At 49.0% G+C, this 21,996-nt stretch overlaps 1 protein-coding gene across 3 annotated transcripts; it reads left to right on the top strand.

Moving 5' to 3' along the window:
- The first annotated feature begins 45 nt into the window (after positions 1–45).
- STK25 (serine/threonine kinase 25) lies at positions 46–21,825 on the top strand. Of its 3 annotated transcripts, none has more exons than XM_054639111.2 (12): positions 46–203; positions 1,445–1,560; positions 7,674–7,904; positions 9,461–9,517; positions 10,548–10,656; positions 12,532–12,689; positions 12,941–13,126; positions 13,670–13,815; positions 14,660–14,774; positions 15,051–15,122; positions 18,357–18,493; positions 19,757–21,825. In XM_054639111.2, the coding sequence occupies exons 2-12, from the start codon at positions 1,531–1,533 to the stop codon at positions 19,794–19,796; spliced, it is 1,281 nt and encodes a 426-aa protein (XP_054495086.1). In that variant the 5' UTR covers positions 46–203; positions 1,445–1,530; the 3' UTR covers positions 19,797–21,825. The 3 variants fall into 3 exon arrangements, with proteins under 3 accessions (XP_054495086.1, XP_054495085.1, XP_054495087.1); XM_054639110.2 differs by having other exon boundaries at positions 50–199; XM_054639112.2 differs by having other exon boundaries at positions 65–257.
- The last annotated feature ends 171 nt before the right edge of the window (positions 21,826–21,996 follow it).

Genomic DNA, 21,996 nt, shown 5'->3' with positions numbered 1-21,996 from the left:
CTGCCGGGCGGCCTGGCGTGGAAACTACATCTCCCGGCGTGCCGCGCGGCGCGGCCTCCCCCGCCGCCGCGCCGTGTTGTTGCGCCCGGCCCGGCGCTCTCCCCCAGCCGCGCCTGGTGTCGCGGGGCAGCCCGGGGCGGCGGCGGCTCCGTGCGCCAGGGCCCGGCATGGCGCTCCCGACGGCCGCGCCACGCTGCCCGTAGGTGTGGCGGCGCCCAGGGCTGGGCGGGCCCGCGGCGATGAGCCACAGAGGGACTGTGAGGGTGCCGGGCGGGGCGCGCTGAGTAGCCCATGATGGCGAGGGGAACGCGGGAGGGGGGAGATCTCTGAGGTGTGAGGCGGGACGAGGTGTCCGTGGCGGCAGTGGGGGTGGAGGGCAGCTGTGGGGCCGCACCGTGACGGGGGATGCTGGGCTCGGGGGGCCTGCAGAGGGCCGGGCCGAGGGGCCGGGCTGGGTTGGGGCTCAGCTGTGGCTGGGGTGCAGGGAGGGAAGGGCCGCTGAGAAGAATTGGGGAACGGCCAGGGAGGTGCAGGGCTGGGGCTCCATGAAGGGGAAGGTGTGAGATGTAGAGCTGGGGTTCCCTGAAGAGGAAGGTGTGAGATGCAGGGTTGGGGTTCCCTGAAGAGGAAGGTGTGAGGTGCAGGGTTGGGGTTCCCTGAGGAGGAAGGTGTGAGGTGCAGAGCTGGGGTTCCCTGAAGAGGAAGGTGTGAGGTGCAGGGTTGGGGTTCCCTGGAGAGGAAGGTGTGAGGTGCAGGGTTGGGGTTCCCTGGAGAGGAAGGTGTGAGGTGCAGGGTTGGGGTTCCCTGAGGAGGAAGGTATGAGGTGCAGGGTTGGGGTTCCCTGAAGAGGAAGGCATGAGGTGCAGAGCTGGGGTTCCCTGAAGAGGAAGGCGTGAGGTGCAGGGTTGGGGTTCCCTGAAGAGGAAGGTGTGAGGTGCAGGGTTGGGGTTCCCTGAAGAGGAAGGTGTGAGGTGCAGGGTTAGTGCTCCCTGAAGAGGAAGGTGTGTGCTGAGCAGCTGAGCTTTGCCAGTGGCTGTAGCAGGGACAGTGGGAGCAGAGGAGCGCTCCCAGTGAGGGGATTGCTGAGGAGGAGCAGGAGAAAAGGGCTGTGTGAGGATGATGCTGGGAGTGGTGGTGAGGCAATAGAACTGTGGGGTTAGCTGTAATACTGGGGACCGTGCTGAGGTGATGGCAGGGAAAATGGAGCCCGGGACTTGGTCAGTGTGTAACATTAGAGTGAGGTTCCTTGACACATCTGGAAGGCATTTCTGCAAAGAATTGAGAAATGTGGTGTGCAAGGAGAGCCTGGCATACTTAGAATGTGCTGGCAGGTTCAAGGAGCACTTCAGATGAAGGAGAGAAAAAAGATGCAGGTAACTCTTCAGGGGAATGAGCCAGCTTCCAAGAACCTCACTTCAGAGCTCTGTGTTCTTGCTTGTCACAGTTGACCAGTGGAGAAATCATCACTTTCCTGCTGTGCTGCAACATCCTAATCCTCCCTGATTTTGCAAAAAACCCCATCCTGTAGGCATGGCTCACCTGAGAGAATTTGCTAGCCAGGTAAGTGGTGATTAAAAGTTTGTTTTAAAACCCTCTTGGAGGGTTTACATAATGGTGTTTGCTCTTGATTACAAGGGTTTCAAACAAATAACCAGAAAATCACTTTTTGCCACTCTTTATCTCTGTTGCACAGGTCTCAGCTTACTCCTGTTAGCTGATTGACCTGTGCCTGACTCTGTACCTGGTGTTGGGCTGATAGTGATGTGTTGCCAGCCATACAGAAAGTGAATTCTTCACCCACTGTCGAGCCTTTCTCTGGGATTAAGTGTGTTCTTTTTAGGGAGACAGGAGTCATTGGCTTTCTGAGCATTTTTGGAAGGGGAAGTCTAGAAATGGGAGTAGGAAAACTGTGTGTGCTGACCCTACCTACCTTTCTAAAGTGTTCATGGCATTAGTCTCAGAAAAATGGTGCCTGTAACCTTGCTGCATACGAGGCAGTGATATTTGATACTGGGTCATAACTCTTCCAAGAGATCTCAGCCTCCGTGGATGTGGTTAAATGTTGCTGTTGTGATGACATTTTCACAAGGTGAGTGTGGAAAGATGATACCAGGATTTGGGACTAAAAGCTAATCCACATTAATAGTATTGCCTTGCATCTTCTTCCCTCTGAATTTGGTTGTGAGGTGTGTTTGATTATTGGTATAAGCACAGGTCTTCTTATACCATGTTTTGGGGCATTATTCTGTTCTGCTCCTTGGTGTAGAATTACTAAAAGCTTTAGTGGTTTGAGCTAGTGCTTTCTCTGAACCTTTACTGATTTAAAATTGATTTGCAATGCACCTTAGTTTACCTGCTGTCTTTCACATCAACTGTTTCCCCAAAGTGTGTGTGGAATTAAATGTAAATATAATGCCTGGCTGAGTCACTGTAGAGGGAGAGAAAGGGAAGGATACTGTCTGATTAGGGCTGAAAACAGTTCTGGAGCTGTAGAGGAGGTTGCTCTGAAGCTTTTTTTGTACACAGCATTCACTCTTGAAGCTTATCAGCATTCTGGTGGTTTCAGCTCTGAATTTATTATGGAAATGTTAGGCATTCTCAGACCCTGTCATCCCATGACTGTCTGGGCCTGGAATAGAAAACCAATCTGTGTTGTCCATTGCTCCAGTCTTTCCAGGAATCCCTGGTGTAACTGAGGCTTGCTGGGAGGGCAGTGGGAACTGCCCTGAAGTTTTCTTCCCTGGGATTTAGGGAGCAGTGAGAGGTGCTGTGAAAACCAAGAGACTAAGACTTGCATTGGGCTGTCAGAGACTGGGCTTGTCTTTGATTCTCAGCCCTGGTGCTGATGGGCAGAGTCACCTTAGGCCACTGCCCAGGCTGCTCTGCCTCTGTGCTGCCATTCCCCTGCTCAGCTGGTTCTCCTCTCTTTCCCTGCCTCCCTTGTGCTGTGAACAAACAGCACTGCAGGCCTCTGGTCTTGCTCTGAAGCTCTACCTGCCAGGTGATGTATTTGTGATAGTTACTATGTTTAAAGCTCTGATTTGAGCTCTGTTTCTAGATTTGTTGTTCCTTACCTGGCCTTGGAGAAGCCATTTAGGGTTTTTTTTTGGCTACAAAATGCTTCATCTCCTGAAGCAAAAGAATACTATCTGTGAAGAGAGCTGGGGGTTTCAGACAAACAGTGTTTCCAAGTGTTGAACACAAACTTCCCTCTTTTCTGTACTCCAGAAATTCAAAACTGTCCCAGGTTTTGGCAGTTGCAGAGAGCTATGCACAGATTTCATATAGACAGGGAAGCTTTCAGTGGTTCCAGATACAAAGCTGGTTTCACCAGAGACTGTTGGTAGCTCAGAGGTGAGTGTTCATCATGCTGGGTGGGAAGTTGGGGAGCAGAGGAGGCAATGAGGGAAAAACAAGAGCAGATGAGTTCCATTAAAACCAACTTCCTTCTTCCACTGTGTTTGGCAGAGCAGAATTATGTTTGTTTGTTTGTTTGGCTGGTTGGAAAGTGCTGCAGTCAGAAATAACTCTAAATGTGGCTGCAGTTCCACATAAACCCTTTGAAGTTGCTACATTCCTGGTCAGCTTCAGCTCATAAACTATTGTGGCCTTGGCAATCTTCTGTTGCAGAGCTCTCCCATACAGAACAGTGATTCCAATTCCAGCCTCCACCAGATTAAGGAGTTCTCATTTCCAGGAGAGTTTAAGTACCCCTCAGTGGTTTTTTGCAACAAATGCAGGCATGATCCTTGCTCTTGAATATTTTGAGAGTAAAATCCAGCTGGACACAGCACAGAGAGAAGATCTGCAGCTGCTTCAAATGGTGTTTGCTTCTGTTCCCCATATGCAGCTTATCTTTTCAGCAGTAGCTTTGAAATGAGGGCAGATAGTTACCCTTCTTCTCTAGTACTTACCCACTTCTTCTCAAAGACTGTGGCTATCATGTCTCAGCAGCTGGAGGTGCCAGAGCTGCCAAAACCATTCTTTCCCCATGAAGCAGCTGGTGTTACTGCCAGGCCTGTCTCATAACACACTGCAATTCCTGGTGGCTGCAGTGAGTTGGTCTGTTTTAAAACATGGTATCATCAGTCAGGATGGCAAACACTCCCACACCTGTCAGGACAGAGCATCCTTCTTTCCTGTGCTGTGAGATTGGATCCCAGAGGGCAGAAGTGGAGCACATTACCAGGAAATTGTCATCATCCCTCTCATACTTACTCCCTTCCTGCCCTTGCAACTGAGCTGGTGCATTGTGTGCCCTCCCTCCCAAGCAAAGCCTGCCCAGGCCTGCCTGAGCCATCTCCAGGGCCTGACTGGCTGCTCTCAGTGGACAGGAACAGCAGGAGGCTTTTTGCTTCAGAACTGCTGTGTAACAAGCAGTCAGCCAAGGAAGAAGTTACAATGTAGAGATCATCCCTTAACAGCTTTACATGTAGAACAAGGAGCAGCTGCTGCTGACCTGGAGCTCTGTTTTTCAGCTCTGATGGGTTCTGTGCATGTGGAAGAAAAATGGGAAGAACCCAAGCTGGTGAGCAGTTGCAAAGGTGACAGGTCCTAATAAGCTGCTTTGGGTTATCTGTGCTCATTTAAGCAGGTATAAATCATTTCATCTGGATTCTGTTGCTTCCTGCTAATGAAGTTTTCCAGGTGTGTTTGTAGCACTGCAATTCCAGAAGATTTCCAGCCAGGGTGGTTCTGTGACAAGATAACTGGTACTGAGATAAGTTATATTGAGGAGAAGGAGGGCTGGTGCTTGTTACACCTCTCACCATGCTGCAGGTGTGCTGGGGAAGGGGAGAGTCAGGAGGTTCATGGAGTGCATCCTTCTCTCTCCTGACAGAGCAGTGCAGTTCCATAGCTCAGCATTCCTGCTGGAACTGCATTTGTGCTGCTCTCTCATGAGTGCTGAGGCTTTTATGCCCACAGATCTGAGCATTTCTTTTGTCAGCACAGGTCACCATGTGGTGTCTCAGACTGGATTTTTTTAATGGACAAGGGCTTTTGACCAATGTCCTGCAGACAGCACATCTTAGTTTGTTGTGGAAGTTCAGAGTTGCTGAAAATGCCACCTGGCAGTTTCTTCTGTGGTGTCCACAGTGGTAATTCACAAGGTGTGCTCTTGAGCAGACATTGACCTGCTTGAATTGGGCATGGTCCTGTTTCCTCCTCCCTCTTACAGAAAGGGAAGAAATTCATCAGCAAACTGTGCTCCTCCAGCAGTGTCTGGTGTGTCACAGTGTACCTGTGGCTGGAATGGCTCTGTACCCCTTGGCCCTGTGCTGGCTCTGGGTTCTTTCTGTTGCTGGGTCTGATTTCTGCAGTTTTGGCCAGTGCACTGAGGGATGTTGATCCTCAGACTCTCTGCAGAGCCAGACCCTTACCCTGTCACCTGTGTGCTCTAAAGCATTTCCAGGTCACTATTGGGAAGGTAAATCCAATGTCCTAATATTTCCACCCTAATGGGGGTGGGCCTGTCTCACCTGCCCATCAGTTACATTGTTCTCCTGAGTCTCTTGGGCAGAATTTCTGTGTGCTTGTCAGAGGCTTTGTCTCCTTCACCACACACACCTGAACTTCTTTGTTCTACAGAAAACAGGATAAACCAACATCCAAGTCTGGAAGGTTGTTTACAAAGCTGTCCATGATTACAGAGCCTGCCACATAAAGTGGTGGCTGTCCCTAAAGCTGCCTGCCACAGCCAATGCTCTTATGTTTGATGTCTTGATCTGGAGAAATCAGTCCTGTCTCTCTGATGTGTCCTACCAAGCTGAGGGGGGAGCAGTTACTTCCACTTTGCTGTTTCTTACCTCATGGAAAAGTTACATGGGAGGGGAGGAATGTTTTCATGAAGATTTGCTTCCCTGCAGTATTCATGTGGGTAGTGTTTCTTTTCTGAGCTGAGCAGGTGCTTTTAGCAGATGATTTCTTTCTCTCCCTGCTCCCTGATGTGTGGGAGTGGCTGATGTGTTGTAGGCATTTTTAGGGTGCAGTAGGTCACTGTGCACAGTAATGTTTGGGGCACTTTCTTGCCCCGTCCTCCAAGTTGGTCAACAGGTGGAAAGTGTTCCTGGTCTGTAGTGAGCCTGGACTGGTCAGACTCTTCTCCCTGCCAGTGGTCATCATTCTCATGTTGTCCCCTCACATTTCTCCAGCTCAGATCCTCTTCCCCCCACCTCCTTCTCTCCAGTCTCTGCTATGTATCTCCAGTTCTTATCTCTGAGCATCCTTTCTAGTCTGTTTCCAGTGCATTTGTTCAAAGCACAGCCTGTTTGGGTGTTGCTAGGATGCAAAAGGATATTTAGTTATCCTTCTATATCTTGGGCTGGAGTTTGTGTGGAAATCCTGTTGAGTGAGCTGCCTGTAAAACTCACCTGGGCCTGGCTTCCAGCAATGCACAGAAGGCAAACAGCCTGTGATGACAGACTGGCTTAATCATTAAGCAACACCTTGGGCTGCTCAGTGATGGCTTGCTGCTAGAACGTGGTGTGAGATGGAAAAATGCAGCCTCTGTGTTCTCTGATAAAATCTGCCAACTCAAGGCCCTTGTGAGAGAGCACTCGCACTGGGTGACGTGTTGGAGGTGAGACTGAGAAGTTCTGGGTGTGGAAAATTCCTTCTAATGGCTTGGCTGCTTCCTAAGGTCAGGCCATATTTTCCAGGGTTTTTTTTTTTTCAAACTATTAAAGAAAAAGGCAGAAAAGCTAATCACAAAGAGCATTTTAGTAGCATGAAACTAGTAGTGGCATGAAGGACCTCCTGGTGTGCAGGTGGACTGAATGAAATAGCATGAGAAAGTGACTGTGATTTATTCCCTTTCTTACCCATACCTTAGTGAAGAATTAACTGTGCAGCTGCTGTTAAAAATCAGTATTTGTCTGTTAGTAACTGCCTAGTTGATGTGCTTATCTAATGAGGGAGATGCTATTTGCCTTCCCATCTGAGGGTGCCAGCTAGAGAAGAGGCTGGTACAGAAAAGCAGCTCAGGAAGATGGAGTGTCCATTCTGCTCTCCTGCCTCCTCCTTGCTGCTGACCTTCCAAAAGATGTGAGGCTCCATCTGCAAACATCTGAGGAGAGCTGGGCTGGGAGCTGCCTGGAAATCAGGCTGCAGCAGAGGAGACAGTAAATGTGAATTCATATTACTGTAATAGTTCACCTTCCAGACAAGTAGGGAAGGGTGCAGATCTTTCTAATCATTTCAGTCTTTGAGTGCAGGAAGTCTAACTAGGGAAACATTTTTATGGCTTCTTGCTTGTGCCCATTTTCTCATCAGATCTCCAGGAGAAATCTGGTTCTGGTAGCCCTTGCTGGTCTGTATTGAAGTGTGAACAGATGCTTGCTCATGGAGCTGCTTAGGCACCAGTTGGTGCCTGCAGTTGAGCAGCCCTGTCCCAATGGAGCTGACACTTTCCATAGCAATATTTGCTGACATTCCCATGCTGGGCTTCCCTCCTTTTCCTCCCCCACTGTGGTCTGCAGGGTTGGAAAGCCTGTGGAAAAGGTTTCTTCACTTGTAATCTTGGATATATTCTGTGCTAAGTTTCTAAGACTGTTTAGATAGGCGAGTTTCAGGTGAATTGATCAATTTGCACAGATATGGAGATGAGCTGTATGTGTGTGTGTGGTGCTCTGCAGCCTGGGAACTTGATGGGATTCTCCCATGTCATGGTTTAGCACTCCAGGGTGGATCCTGAGGAGCTGTTCACCAAGCTGGAGAGGATTGGCAAGGGATCCTTTGGGGAAGTGTACAAAGGCATCGACAACCGCACCAAGGAGGTGGTGGCTATCAAGATCATTGATCTGGAGGAGGCTGAGGATGAGATTGAGGACATCCAGCAGGAGATCACCGTGCTCAGCCAGTGTGACAGCCCCTACATCACCCGGTACTATGGCTCCTACTTGAAGGTACAGCAAACCAGGCTGCTTCCTTGCCAGTGCTTTGGGAATGGGGAGGTGGGGTATTTTCTGAGTGCCCCATCATGGGGAGGAAAGATGAATCTGACTCCATGTTCTTAGAAGACTAATTTATTATTTTATGATCTATATTATATTAAAGAATGGTATACTAAACTACACTAATGGATACTTACAGAAGGCTAGAAGATAATAATGAAAGCTCATGTGTCAAGAGTCTGACACAGCTTGATGGTGATTGGTCATTAAGTAAAAACAATTCACATGAAACCAATCAAACAACCACCTGTTGGTAAACAATCTCCAAACCACTTTCCAAAGCAGCAAAACACAGGAGAAACAAATGAGATAATATTGTTTTCCTTTTTCTCTGAGGCTTCTCAGCTTCCCAGGAGAAGAATCCTGGGCAAAGAGGATTTTTCAGAAAATGTGATGGTGACAGGGAAGGCTGCTCTGTGGATGCTGCAGTGGGTGGTGGCATGTGGCACTGCAAAGGGATGTGTGAGAGGCAGCATGGCACAGGAACAGTGGTGCCTCTGCTCACTGCATTGATGTGCACTTGATAGCAGACTGGCCTTGAAGGCACTTGCTAAGCACATGGAAATGAGGTGCGCTGTACTTTGGGGTACCAAGAGCAAGGCACTTCACTGAAGAGCAAGTTATTTGTTGAAGACTGAACTTTCCCTGTCTGACAGTTCTGGAAAGGAAGTTGATGAAATACTTTTCTAGAATAGCACAGTGTTAAGGCAGTACCACTGAGGGATTTATGCCTCTGAAAAAAAGAGGGGGTTGAAACTACGCCATCAGAAATGGTGAAAAGAATATAAACTGAGTCTATGTAGGAGCACTAATACTGCTTCCACTGAGAGCAGGTTTAGGAATCCCTATGGAAGTGTTGATCAGAAGTGGCCTATGCATGCTGGCTGCTGGAGGTGAATGTAGCAGTGGGAGGTGAATGTAACAGTGCAGCAAACAGTTCCTGAGCTCTTTGGGTCCTGAATATTCCTCCTTTATTTTTCAAAGGCCATAATGTATTTTCTCAGCCTTCTGCTGTAGTTTCATGGACCTGCTGCTTATCTTCTGTTGAGACCCTGGAACCTCAGCATGGAATCTGTTCTCTGAGGAGTAAGAGTGTCTTGCTGATTGTGCCCTTCATGCTGGCAGCTCTGTTAATGAGATCAAAAGCTGCAATGCTCCCCTGCCACTGCCAAGAAGGATTTATGCTGGCTGAGCTGTTGCAGAAATGTTAAAGGGCTCCAGCCTAGGAATAAGCTTATCTATGGGCTGGGCAGTCTGGTGCCTGTAGGGGCACTTGCCCACGTAAAACTGCAGACTGAGAGTTAGAAATGTGCTGGAGGCAGGTAATGCTGTGGCTGCAGAAAAGAGGGAGCTTGGGGTTCCTTCCTTAAGCCCCTGAGAGCTGCAGTGTGCAGCATCTCTTGGATTGTGTACAGCACTACTCTTGTGTCTTGCTGCCTCATGGATGTCTCACTTTTCTGTCTGCTTTTATTGCTGCCTTTGCTCTTGATTTGTGCTCTTGCTTGCAGGGCACTAAGCTGTGGATAATCATGGAGTACCTGGGAGGAGGCTCAGCCCTGGACTTGGTGAGTAAGTGGCAAGTTCTGGACTATGAATTTACTGTCTGAAGACTTGGTTTGTGAAATGCCCACAAGCCAGACACTCACTTGCCACATTCCATCATTTAGGCAGCCCTGTGCCCAAGGGTAAGCAGTGTAGGACACACATGTTGGTCATGCTTATCCCAGGACTGAGGGAATGTTTTCATGGAGCTCAGCTGTCTCAGCACTGTTGTCCAGCATGCTGTGCTGCTGTATGATGGAAAGAGCCAGTGAAGTGAAAAGTGAGCACAGCCAGTTGGTTTTGAGCAGTGCAAATCTGTACTTCACCTAGTCAGAGTCATGGTATTGCTCAGTGCTTGCATAGCTCAATAAGGACATGGTCTGTGATTAAGTTACCCCAAATTTTGAGAGAATACAAATGCAGAATTTACCCATAGGCAAAGGTCCACTGCACTGTATTTTGTCACAGCATTTTTCTCTTCTCTTTAGGACAATCATGCCCATTTTTCCAGAGAGATAACTAATGATGTAGGGAAAACTGCTGAGCCTACAGTGCCTTGGAGCAAGGTGTAGGGGGGTGTTGTCATCAGCAGAAGTTATCTGAGTGTCAGAACCTCAGTTGTTGCACTGAGAAGGCAGGATTTGGTTAGAGGAGAGCTGATGGAAAGGAGAAGAGCTTTGATACAGTACTCCACAGCCTGAGGGTTGATGTCTCAGAGGCTGAAATTCAGTACTTGCATGCTGGCAGAGAGACCTGAACAAGAGAAACTGTTAAAATGTTCTGTTAGCCAGTGTATTTCCAGGCCAAAGTGAGAGATAAACTGCTGTTTGTTTGGGAAACCTTTAAAAGACTGATAGGCTAGCAGAAAATCCCCAAAGTTTTGCCATTGAATGCTGCCAGGTGCAAACTCCAGCATTCTGCTTGTAGCACCTAAGTCAGGTGTGCAAGAAGGTGCTTCCTGCTTGGCCAAGGTTCCCAAGTAACAAACTGAGAGCCTGGAAAACCCAAGGCATCAGTCACCCTCTTTTAAGTCATCTTTCTGCCTTTTGTTAGCTGAAGCCAGGACCACTGGAGGAGACTTACATAGCTACTATCCTGAGAGAAATCCTAAAGGGTTTGGATTATTTACATTCAGAGAGGAAGATCCACAGAGACATTAAAGGTAAGATTGAAGAGCTCAGCTCCCTTTCTTGTAATGGATGTTAGTAACATAATACTCAGAGGTATTTAATTCACCATAATCTGCAAGGTTTCAAAGACTTTCTCAGTGCTGCTTTTCTTGTTGGGTTGCTGTTTTGTGAATCTGATGCCTATCACTGTATTACAACTCATGCTTTTCATGTCTTTAGGGTTTAGAGTAACAGTGAGGATCTGTAGCTCTCCTCTGGCACTTGGAGTTTGGACAAGTCAGGGAGTGAAGTGAAGGAGTCAGTGAAAGGCATGCTCAGATATTAGCTGACTTGTGTCTGGACATTTGCTTTTCTGCTGGACCCCAAGGGTGTGTGTGCTGGTTATTGTGCTTGTAGCTCACAGCAGGAGTGAGCTGTCCTCATGCAGGGTTCACAGCCCTAGAAAATCAGGGCAGCTTGTGTCAGCTTATCCTGTTGCTGTTTTTTATAGTCCCTGGCCACGTGTGGTGTACAGAGCTGGCATCTGCCTCTCAAAGAGCAGTGTGCCAGCAAGCCCAGGGCATCAAAGCTCTGCAGGAGGATGGAGGGACAGAGCTGTGGAGCTGGGCCAGTGCCAGATGCTCACTGCTCTGACCCACTGCAGGAGGGGGTGTGAGCAGTCAGGGCACAGAAACCTCAGGCAGGGAGATTGGGAGAAAAGATTTTGTTGTGTATGTGAGACAGTGTGTTTCTAGCACTGCAGGATGTGTAGGGGTGTTGGCTGCCAGTGGTGGGGAAATGCTGAAAGTTGTTAGGTAGGGTCTCAGGATGAAACCCTCATTCCTAAACTTGCACAATGTTACAGTCTTATGGGTGAGTGGGAACCAGTACAAGAGTGGGCCCTGAGCTCTTTAGAAGGATCTGCTGTTTAACCTGTGCTGAATGCTACTCTGGGAATAAATCAAGAGCATTAGAGGCTGTGTTACCCTCCTGTTGCAGTGTGAAGCAATGTCCTGTTTTGGCTATCCCAGTCCTTTCCCAGGTGTGGCAATACCTTCTCCCTTCCCTCCCCTTGCCTGCTGCTAAGTGCTGTCCATCAAGCTTAACATTCCAGCAAGGGCCAGGCCTAACATTCCAGCAAGGGCCAGGCTTAACATTCCAGCAAGGGCGTAGTCTGGTTGGTGAAGTTCAAAAGATGCTTCTCAGCCCTGGGGTCATTGGCCTAGCCAAGTGTCATTGTCCCCTGAGACTGCCCCCTCCCACCTGGTTGGTGGCTCACCTGTCCCTTCCCTCCCCCTGCCCCCGAGCTTGAAAGGACACTGGGACCACGGGGTCACGATTCTGTGGGAGCTGTTACCAAGATTCAGAGATCTGTGACCCTGGAATAAAACTCTGGATCAAACCCTACAGCAGAATCCATCTCATTTTCTCCTTCACCATTGCCTAAAGCCTTTCCACCAGAGGTAAACCTGAGTTCCTGCTTGCCTGGACTTGTTCCAAGTGCCAGCTGCAGCCTCCAGCCAGCCAAAGGTGTCTCTGGGGTGAAACACCACAGCTGCCACCTCTGGTCAAGCAGCAAGGGCCAGACAAGCCCAGGCACGTTCCACCTGGTAATATTGGGATCATATTCCAGTACCCTCCCTTCTCTGTGTGGCCAGCATCTAATTGATGGTGTGGCCCTTCACACCTATTTCCTGTTCCTACCTTACCAATATTCCCCTTCTGATCCAACAAAGTGCCTGAGCTTGTTCCATGTTACCCAGTGCAGTTCAAAGCATGAGAATGGGTCTGAGGCTGGAAATCCAGGCTGAGAGTTATCACTGGGGTGAAGGAGGATCCCACAGGAAGGCTCAGCTCAGTATGCAGTTCTGTGTGGGCTAGAGGTGATTCAGAAGCCAGCAGGCTTAATTTCTTGTTTGTGCATACAGCTGCCAATGTGCTGCTCTCAGAACAAGGAGATGTGAAACTGGCTGACTTTGGGGTGGCTGGCCAGCTGACAGACACCCAGATCAAGAGAAACACCTTTGTGGGGACTCCATTCTGGATGGCACCAGAGGTCATCAAACAGTCTGCTTATGACTTCAAGGTGAGCTGGGAGCAGGATTGCTGCTTGGGGCTGCCATACCTGAGGTGGTGCTAGGACAGAAACAGGGATTGGAAGTGCTGCTTACTGCAGGAATTATTCCTTTCTGTTATGATGCAGAGTCTGCTGGAGAAGTTTGTGTATTAGACATGAAATGCCCCATCTGATTTATGTGATTATCTGTCCTAAAACTGTGCTTTCATGTTGTAGAATTGTTCCTTGCTGTTCTGTGTTCTTCTTCTTCTCTTTTCCAGGCAGACATCTGGTCCCTTGGGATTACAGCCATTGAACTAGCAAAGGGAGAGCCTCCAAATTCTGACTTGCATCCTATGAGGGTTCTCTTCTTGATCCCCAAAAACAACCCTCCAACACTTGAGGGTCACCACAGCAAGCCCTTCAAGGAGTTTGTGGAAGCCTGCCTCAACAAGGATCCTAGATTTGTGAGTATTGCTGCCCACTGTGAATTTGGGTAAAGGCCAGCAGAGGCCAAAAATGCCTTCAACAGGAAGGTTCCAGAATTTCAGAGAGAGAGAATTGTTGAGCTTACAGGATGGACATGTGTGCCTGGCAGGACTCCTCATGAGGGGACATGGAGGGACAAGCACTGATCAGTTCTCTCTGATGACCTCAGTGGGACCTAAGGGAATGGCATGAGGCTGTGTCAGGGCAGGTTTAGGTTGGATATTAGGAAAAGGCTTTTCCCCCAGAGGCTGGTTGGGCACTGGAACAAGCTCCTAAGGGCAGTGGTCATGGCCTCAAGGCTGCCAAGAATTCAAGGAGTATTTGGATAACACTCTCAGGGACTCTGTTGGGGATTGGTAGCATTGTTGGGGGCTGTCCTGAGCAGGGCCAGGAGTTGGATTTGATGATCCTTGTGCATCCCTTCCAGCTCAGGATATTGTGTGACTCCAGAAGGAGTCAGTGAGTGTGTGTTCAGTGTGCAGGGATGGTTAGATGTGACATGCTTTCCTTGTCTGCTCCAGAGGCCAACAGCTAAAGAATTGCTGAAGCACAAATTCATCACACGCTACACCAAGAAAACCTCGTTCCTGATGGAGCTCATCGATCGCTTCAAGCGCTGGAAGTCAGAGGGCCACGGAGAGGATTCCAGTTCTGGTGACTCTGATATGTACGTGCATCTTTTGCATGGAGGGGTGCCCTACTGCCCCTGCTTGCCCCAGGGTGGCCTGCTGCAAACAGCTCAGCTCCTTTTCCCACCTGAGATCTTAACCTTGGAGCTTTTGTCTGTGGGAGCAAGTGAGTGCTGGTACCTCCTGTTCAGTGGGACTCTGTTGTGGTCTTAACCTGTGGAGTCTCTTTGCTGAGTGTGAGGAATCAGAGTACTGACACAAAACATTTAGTTTGCCTGTAACCAGTAGAACAGGGCTCTTGTGGCCTGTATTTTATGCACCCTTCATTAACTACAAGAGCTCCAGGCTTTAGGAACTGTGGCAAAGGCTGTGTTGGTGTGTATGTGTACTCAGGGGAAATCTTTGCACTGCCATGCAGGACAGTCAGGTTATGGGCCTTGGGTGGGGAAAGGGCCCTTAATTGCCAGAGTGGTGTCACAGAGCTGTTCTTCACCTGTGGCAGCACTCAAGTGACCAAGCACTCAGAGAAATTGGCTTATGACATCTAAGTCTGGCCCCTTGCATTGTGAGCTTGGGTTGTCTTGAAATTCTCCTAAATTTAACTAGCACTAGAAACTTCTTCAAGCTGGCTGGATCAGAGAGGTGATGTGGTGATTTGGAAACATGATGTAGTACTTAGCTCAGATCTCTTTGATGCTGAATAGGTGTAGTAGAGACTGAAGTGGTTTCTCTTCAGAATTTTTTCTGAGATAGGGAAAAGCCTGAAGGCCTGCAGGAATATGGCAGTCAGCTGGGGAGAACTTGTGAATCTGGGAAAGTGTGGGCAAACCCCCAATGTATGGAGCTGAGGCTTTGTCTTGACTTTGCCCTTTTCATTTGCAGTGATGGAGATGCAGAGGATGGAGACCAGGGTCCAATCTGGACATTCCCACCAACCATTCGCCCCAATTCCTTGAGCAAGCTGCACAAAGGAATGGCTCTTCATGGTTCCCAGAAGGTCTGTGTGCTGTCTGGTCTTTCTGAAGGGGACTGGGTGTCTTGGGGAAGCCACCAGGCCCTCATCCTCTGTCTGAATTTGACTTCAGTCTGGCACCAAGGGCTGGTGCTCCAGAGCTGCCTCTTCCACATCATCAGGGTACTGTGACTTGTGGCTTTGCCAAGAGCTGGTGATGGGATTGCTGTGGAGGTGCTGTGAATTCACAAAGGCTGAGTGCCTCGTGTGCCCTTGCACAGCTTTTCCCTGTGCTTGTAACTTCTTCTTGTTGCTTTCCAGCCTACTGAGCCCATCAAGAGGCAGCCACGGTCACAGTGTCTCTCCACACTTGTTCACCCAGTTTTTGGGGAGGTGAGTAGAACCTTCTTGGTGTCTCTGCTGGTTGGAGATGAAGAGATACCTGACATAGATAAATGGGAAGGATTTGGAGAAGGGAGGTGTGGAGAGGTGTCTAGTAGGGTTAAGGGACTCTGAAACATTTGAACCAGTTCAGAGGGCTTGACCATATATGAGGAAAGTGAGTATGTCCCTGGTGTGTCCTCCTGCAAACACTTGTATTGGAAGAAAGGCATTACCCTTCTGGCAATCTGTGTTCTGGTGAGCAGCTGATAGAGGAGTATTTGTCTCTTAAGTGCATCTTAGGCTTGCTGATGCCTGGGCAGCTCCAGACTCTGATGTCTGTGGCTGAAGTCAGCCCTTGTTAGAGCAGACTTGATCTGTTTGTCACTGTGCATGTCCATGGCAGAGTTCCTGAGGGGAAGGTGAGTGGGTTAGAGCAGGAATGGGCTTTGCTGGTTACTAGACCATTTCTTGATCTCTACAGACTGCTGTTGGTAGAATGCCAAGACCAAGGAGTTCCCTGCCACCCAGCTTCTGGAAGGCAGGCAGAGAAAATCTGTTTAGAAAACTGACCCAAGTTCCCCTGCCTTGTGCTCTGGATGGGGATGTGGAGTAAGAGCTGCCATTACTGACAGGATGGTGTCTGTATCAGCATCACCTTCCCAGCTGGCTGATGTGGTCAGGGAAGAGGAGGAGAATCATAAGTTGCTGCTGGCTATGAGCTCTGGTTGCTCTTTCCAGCAGAATGGCAGGAAAGGAGGTTATGCTTTGGAAGAAATCAATTAGATGCTGCATGTCAGGGTTCTGCTCTTGAGCTGCTGCTGACAGACACCCTTTCCTGGTCCTGAGGAGTTCCACTTCTGGATCCTGATGGCATGGCCCAGCAGAGGGCTGTGCTTTTCCCAGGAATAGTTTCTGAACTCTGTTTTCTCAGGTCTGCTGCTCTGTGGAAGGAGGGTTTGCTGCATGGCAGGCACCAGAGGTCATTCTGAACAGCAGACTCTTGAGACTGCTCTGCTTTGGAAATTGGGAGTGTATCCAACCAGCCTCTCTGTGCTCCATGGGCACTGACCTGGCTCTTGCAGGCCCAGAGCTATGAGATGAAGCCACATTCAAGCCATGCTGGTTTGTGATGCAGTTTGTTTGTGCAGCACAGTCACTGATGTCTGGGTCTCTGTTCAGTTTAGGAGCCTCCTGGGGCAGAGTGCTCAGGGCTGTGACTGTAAATGAAGTTTGTGCTTTTCCTTACTCACCTTGCTGCACCAGTTCCAGGCAGGAAGTGGCTTCCCAGACATTTCATTTTTGCTGGTTTGATTCCCTTGCCCCATTTTTTTGATCCCCCTTTCCTTTGATTAGACTTTTGCTGGCTGTGAAAATCTCACTGAGCAAAATGAGGAGCAGGAAGGTTCTGGGCAGTCTCAGAAATAACCTGGCTTTTGTGTGCAGTAGAGAGGGCTTGAAAGAAAACTTCTCCATGTTGGAAATCTGCTTCTCTGCTGGTTGCATGTTATTCTTTGCTATTGGTAGAGAAAACTTGGTTCTCCTCACTGTTGTGTGATTGCATCTCAAACCAGCTTGATCCCCTCATTCCCTAAAGGGGCTGAAGCTGGGCTTTGTGAATGGAAATCTGACTGAGATGTTCTTTGTAATCTTTCATCTGCCTTTCCTGCATGTGAGTTATTGGATGTTAACACTGAGAACAGCTCGTGAGGAGCCATTTACAGGTGTGGGGAGCTGCAAATCTGGAAGCAGGGAGGTAAAATGACTTTTTCAACCTGGTAAGGTTGAGCTCAGTGCAGTGCTCTTAACTCCTGCAAGCCTCCAGAGAGCTCCTCTGCAGTGGAGGAGACAGCCCAGCACACTCTGCTCCCATCCCAGGCTGCTGGGCAAGCTGAAGTTCAGGGGCTTGGCATCCAAGGCTGATGACAAACTGGCTCCTTACCTCCAGGACAGACAGACCCTGTGCTTATTCTGAGGCAGGCAGCCTTTGGTAGGTACACATCAAATCCTTGCTCTAGCATCACAGCTATTTTTGGCCTAAGAAATCAGCATCCTTGATGAGTAACTGAGTTGCCCTCCATGCCCCTGCCACTCTTGACTGAGCAGAGGGGTGTGTGGGTTGTTCCCACAGCTTTGTGGCAGGGAACAGTGCCCCTCTGAGGAGGCAGTGGCTCTTTTTGGCTGGGAACTGTTTGTTCCCAGCAGGGACTTGGTGCACAGGAATGCCTGCAGCTGGGAATTAGCATTCACACTGCTCTGCTTTCTGAGAAAAGGTGAGCTCCAACAACAGGGAAGGCTGATCCTAGAATTGAGGGAAAGAACTGCAAGGCTTATGTAAAGCCCTTTAATCAGCAGGGCCTAATGAGAGCTTCATTGAACTGGACCAGATATTGCTTGTTCAGCAGGATTCTTGATTGTTGTTCAGCTCCTTGTGTGCTGGTGCCCTGGGGAAGGGGCTGTCAGATCAGCAGCTTGTGGGAAGAGGGTGGGGAGCTGCTGCTGGGGGTGGAAATGTAGGATTTCCAACAGCAGCCTCCTTCAGAGACCTGTCAGGTTCCCTCTCGACAGAGCTGTGGCTATTTCAAGTTAACAACTGGAAACTTGTGCAAGCAGAGGCCATGAGAGATGTGAGCTGCTGTAGGTGCTGTGTGTGGAGGTCTTGGTGTGTGGACTTTGTTCCCCTGCCCCCTGGGTAAAGCTCTCTTAGAGAGGAGTGTTGGAGGCCAAGGGGCTCAGGATCCCTGCTGTGGCAGTTTTCTGCCTTGGCCTCCCAGTCACTAGAAGCAACTCAAGACTTTTTTGTGGTTGTTAAAAGAGGTGATAACTGACTCCTGGCACTGGGTATATTCTGCCCAACCTGCCTGTGAGCCTGTGTGTGTGTCTGGGTGCTGGGCTGTCATTAGCAGCAAAGGGGATTGTACTGCTTCAGATACACTTGGAGTTCTTTGTGCTGTGATGAGTTTTCAGGGCTGTTGGTCCATTCCTTACAACATTTAGTTAGTTTAAGAATGCATCCTGATAGGTAAGGGCTTTGATTGCCATTAGTACCTGGAGGCAAAGGTGAACCCCAGACATTGGACTTCTACCTTGCTGACCTACAAATGAGCTCTTTTTGATTTAAGTGGAGTTTGTGTGCCCTTCTCCACCCTGGTGGGGTGGGACAGGGTCTTACTGTGAGTGCTGCACTTCTTGTCCAGTGCTTTCTGCAACAAAATGAGGCCCTAATGCTCTGTTTCTGGGTTGCAGCTCAAAGATAAGCACAAGCAGACTGGAGGCAACGTGGGAGCCATGGAGGAGCTGGAGAATGCCTTCAGCTTGGCCGAGGAGTCCTGCCCAGGCATCTCTGACAAACTGATAGCACACATGGTGGAGCGGGTCCAGAGGTGAGCATGCCCTGGGGTGGAGCTGCCACTGACACAGACAGAAGTGCCTTCCCAGCTCCTCTGGCACTTCTTCTAACTGCTTGCATTTAATGGCAACAGGTCCTTTGCCTCAGAAGCTTTTCCTCATGCTGGACAGGTTTCTGTAGTGTGGGTGGATGTTGTAGGGCACAGAAAGATGCTGCTGCTCAGTTCATTTTGCTCATGTATCTGTGTACACATGGTGTCCTGCTGGTCTCATTACCCAGGCAGCAGGGACTGTGTAAAATCTCACTGGGATTGCTTCTGGGATATAAAGTTTCTGTTAATAAATACCTGTTTCATTGCAGGGAATGTGCTTTAAAGCACTAGGTGCAGCTAGTCACTGCTTGCCCACCTTTAGGTGTACACAAAAGTCTACTTTTCCTACAAGAATTATTTATTAAACCAGTGAAGGAATGTAGCCTGGTAGAATTTAATTCTTTGCTGGGTCAAACTTGGCTCCATTGCTGGCACCAAGTCCAGTCACATCCATGTGTTGCAGGTACCAGCACAGTTAACCTGGTCACAGATTTACCAAGCTTTATTTAACATGAATTTGGCTTTTCTCCCTTTCACAGCAGGCTATCCTAAATCTTGCCCTTTCCTTACCATGAGAGAAATTTAACATTTGGCTCCTCCCTGGTTAGCAGGCTGGGAGTGTTTTACCATAGCAAAAGAAGCTGTTCTGTGCTCTGGCTGCCCCTATAAACACAACCCAAATTATACAGTCTTTACACCCTGGAACTCAGGCTTTCCAAGCATTTCTTTCTGGTGGGTTAATGTTTGTGCTGTAATCCAAGTTCCTATTGAATAGAGGAGAATCATTAAGGTTGGAAAAGGTGTCCAAGGTTGAATCCAGCCTTTCACTGATCCCCACTGTGTCAGGCACAGTGAGCAGGAGGTGCAGGTAGATATGTGTGGGTGACTGCAGACAGCTTCCAGCATCATTCACTTCTGTCAGCCCAGAAATGACACTGCTGCACAGGGCAGAAACACAAAATAATTGTTTTTTTGAGGGGCTTGCAAAACCTCAAGGACCTGCTTGCTTTCTTACCATAAAACATCAGTGCTGAAAACTTCTTATTAGGTTGAAATTGAATCTTAAAAGCCTGAAGAAGCGCCAAACCACCTTGGCTCTTTGCTAAAAGTGCTGGTTTTGTCTGTCAGGACTGCAGAACCTGGCAGTGGCAGTGGGACAGAGCCAGGCAGCCCTGCCCAGTGTCCCTTGTCCCCTCTTCCTTGCAGGTTTTCACACAGTCGGAACCACCTGAGCTCTGCCCGCTGACACTCACCTTCCCTGCTGCTGCTGCTGCTGCCAGGGGGGAAGGATTTTTTCCAGCTTCATAAGAACTACATCTCTAATCCAGACCACCATCTGTTGGATGTGACATTGTGATGGACCCCAGGACATTTCAGAGCCTTCATGTTAGCCGTGTTTCCATGATAACCCAGGGTGGGTTTGCAATGCAAGTACAATTTAGACCTTTTGCAGAACCCGAGATGGGTGGTCTAATTGTTTTTACAATGTAATCAATGCAGTTTTTAATTGTTTTCCTACAATGGATGTGTCCATTTTGGCTTGGTTTGATTCACAGCTTGTTTCTGGTAAATGCCTGGCTGCTGGAAAAAGGGAGATTCTCTTCCATTGATGGATGTTTCACAGGCAAGTCTGATGGGTTTAGTCTCCTGCCCTTCCTAAAGAAGTGTTTGTGAGCAGTCTTGTGTGAGTGCAGGGATGTTGGGAAGCTCTCCAGGCACTTAGGGCCTCTGGGAGAGTCAGAGCAGCTCTCCAGTTGTTCTGGAGGATCACTTCAAGCCCTTCACACACCAGGAACAACACTGCCCAGTGCTGCAGCAGCTGAGCTGATTGATACACGGTTGCTCTTTCCCAGCCTGTCATTTCATAGGAGGGGTTGCTGATTGTTCTTTTTTTGGCTCTGGGACATCATTTTGTGTTAGGCCTTAGTTCATCTACTTCAGGCAACAGCAGAACTTGCCTTGGGTCTGCAGGGAGCAGGAGGCAAAGGGGGTGTGGAGTCTTTGCTGTGGGAGCTGTGCAGTTCCTGGTGCTCCTGGCAGTGCTGGGCTGAGCTGGGCAGGCCCACAGGGGGCAGAAGGGTAAAAAAGGGGAGTGGGGGAACACAACAGTGCAGGGCTTTGGTTCACAGGGCAGAGGGACACTAAATAGCAGTTTTTGGTGTAAAAACCTGTGCTCTACAGGAAGACATAAGCTGGATGGCTCACAGCAGTGGGGTAGGGCTGGCAGTTCCCAAAAGCTGTTCTAGGCCTCCCTCTCCTTCTCAGCCTTCCCTTGTGGCTGCTCAGACTCACTGCAGCCAGGGCTCTGCTCCAGCTGACAGGCTGGGCTGGTGTTTGGTAGCAGAGAAATTACAGCATCCACTGCTGTGTTGGCTGCTTAAGGTATCCCAGCAGAGCATCCCCAGGAGCTTTGCTTTCTGTATCATACTGGTTTATAGATCTTTAATTCAGGTAAGCACATGGATCTTAAATCTACATTTTAAAGGTCTAGAAAAATAGACTTAGGAGAATAACCCCTGATAGCTGTGAGATTGCTTAGAGAGCTGCTCTCTAACTGAGAAGAGACTGCCATGAAGTCAGCAGGAACTCAGTTACCCAGCTCTTTCTGTCTGGGTGTTTGTGTGTGGATGGGCTGGCTCACCCCAGAGCCACTGGGAACAAAGGCTGGAGCTGTTCAGCATTTTTTAAAGACAGGCCACTTGGTTAGAAACAAGGCTTGGTTTTTGGTACTTAGACTCAGACCTGCAGATTTGAAGTGCTGGGCTGCAAGTAGCTCAGGGGGCCACAGGTTCCCTGCTCCTGGTGTAGGGTATTCTTTACCTTATGAGTGTCCTTTATTTCTCCTGATGGATAAAGCCAGGCTCAGCAACACTATGAACTTGTACAGTAGAGAAGAGGTGCTGCTGTTGGCTCTCTGCTGCAGGGCAGTGTTCTGTGCTGAGAGCCAGCTCAGAGCTTGCAGTTAGGAAGAACAGAACACACCCACTTTTCCCTCAGGAGGAGAAGGTAATGTACAGACAGGAGGCTTGGAGAGGGGGAAGGCAGAGGCTGCAGGCCAGCACAAGGGCCCCTGCTGCTTTTCAAGTTGCTGTTCACAGCAGTAGCAAAGGTGTTGATAAGGTACCCGTGTTGTTCCTCACATGCTCTGCAGTGCAACGAGGAAACTTTCTAAAGGAAACAATCCCCACCCCTTTGCCCAGTATTCAAAACCAATGGGTTTAGTTTTCAAAAACATTGAAAGGGATCTGCCACTTTCAATAAAGTAACAAAACCAATGAGGCTGGTGTAACTGTGTTATTGGGGGAAAAGGATTGCTTCCAGCTGCTTTTCTCTGAATTCTTCTTGGTCCTCCCCCACATCTTCCTCATGCATCTATAACAGAGACCCCAGAGCCAAGTGCTGAGTGTGCAAGGACAGCAGCTGCAGGCACATCAGTCCTTGCTGCT

The sequence above is a fragment of the Agelaius phoeniceus genome, chromosome 10 (genome assembly GCF_051311805.1).
Source record: "Agelaius phoeniceus isolate bAgePho1 chromosome 10, bAgePho1.hap1, whole genome shotgun sequence".
NCBI classification, from domain to species: Eukaryota; Metazoa; Chordata; class Aves; order Passeriformes; family Icteridae; genus Agelaius; species Agelaius phoeniceus.
Note: the sequence above shows the minus strand (reverse complement) of the source record. Positions and strands in the feature narration are given on the sequence as shown.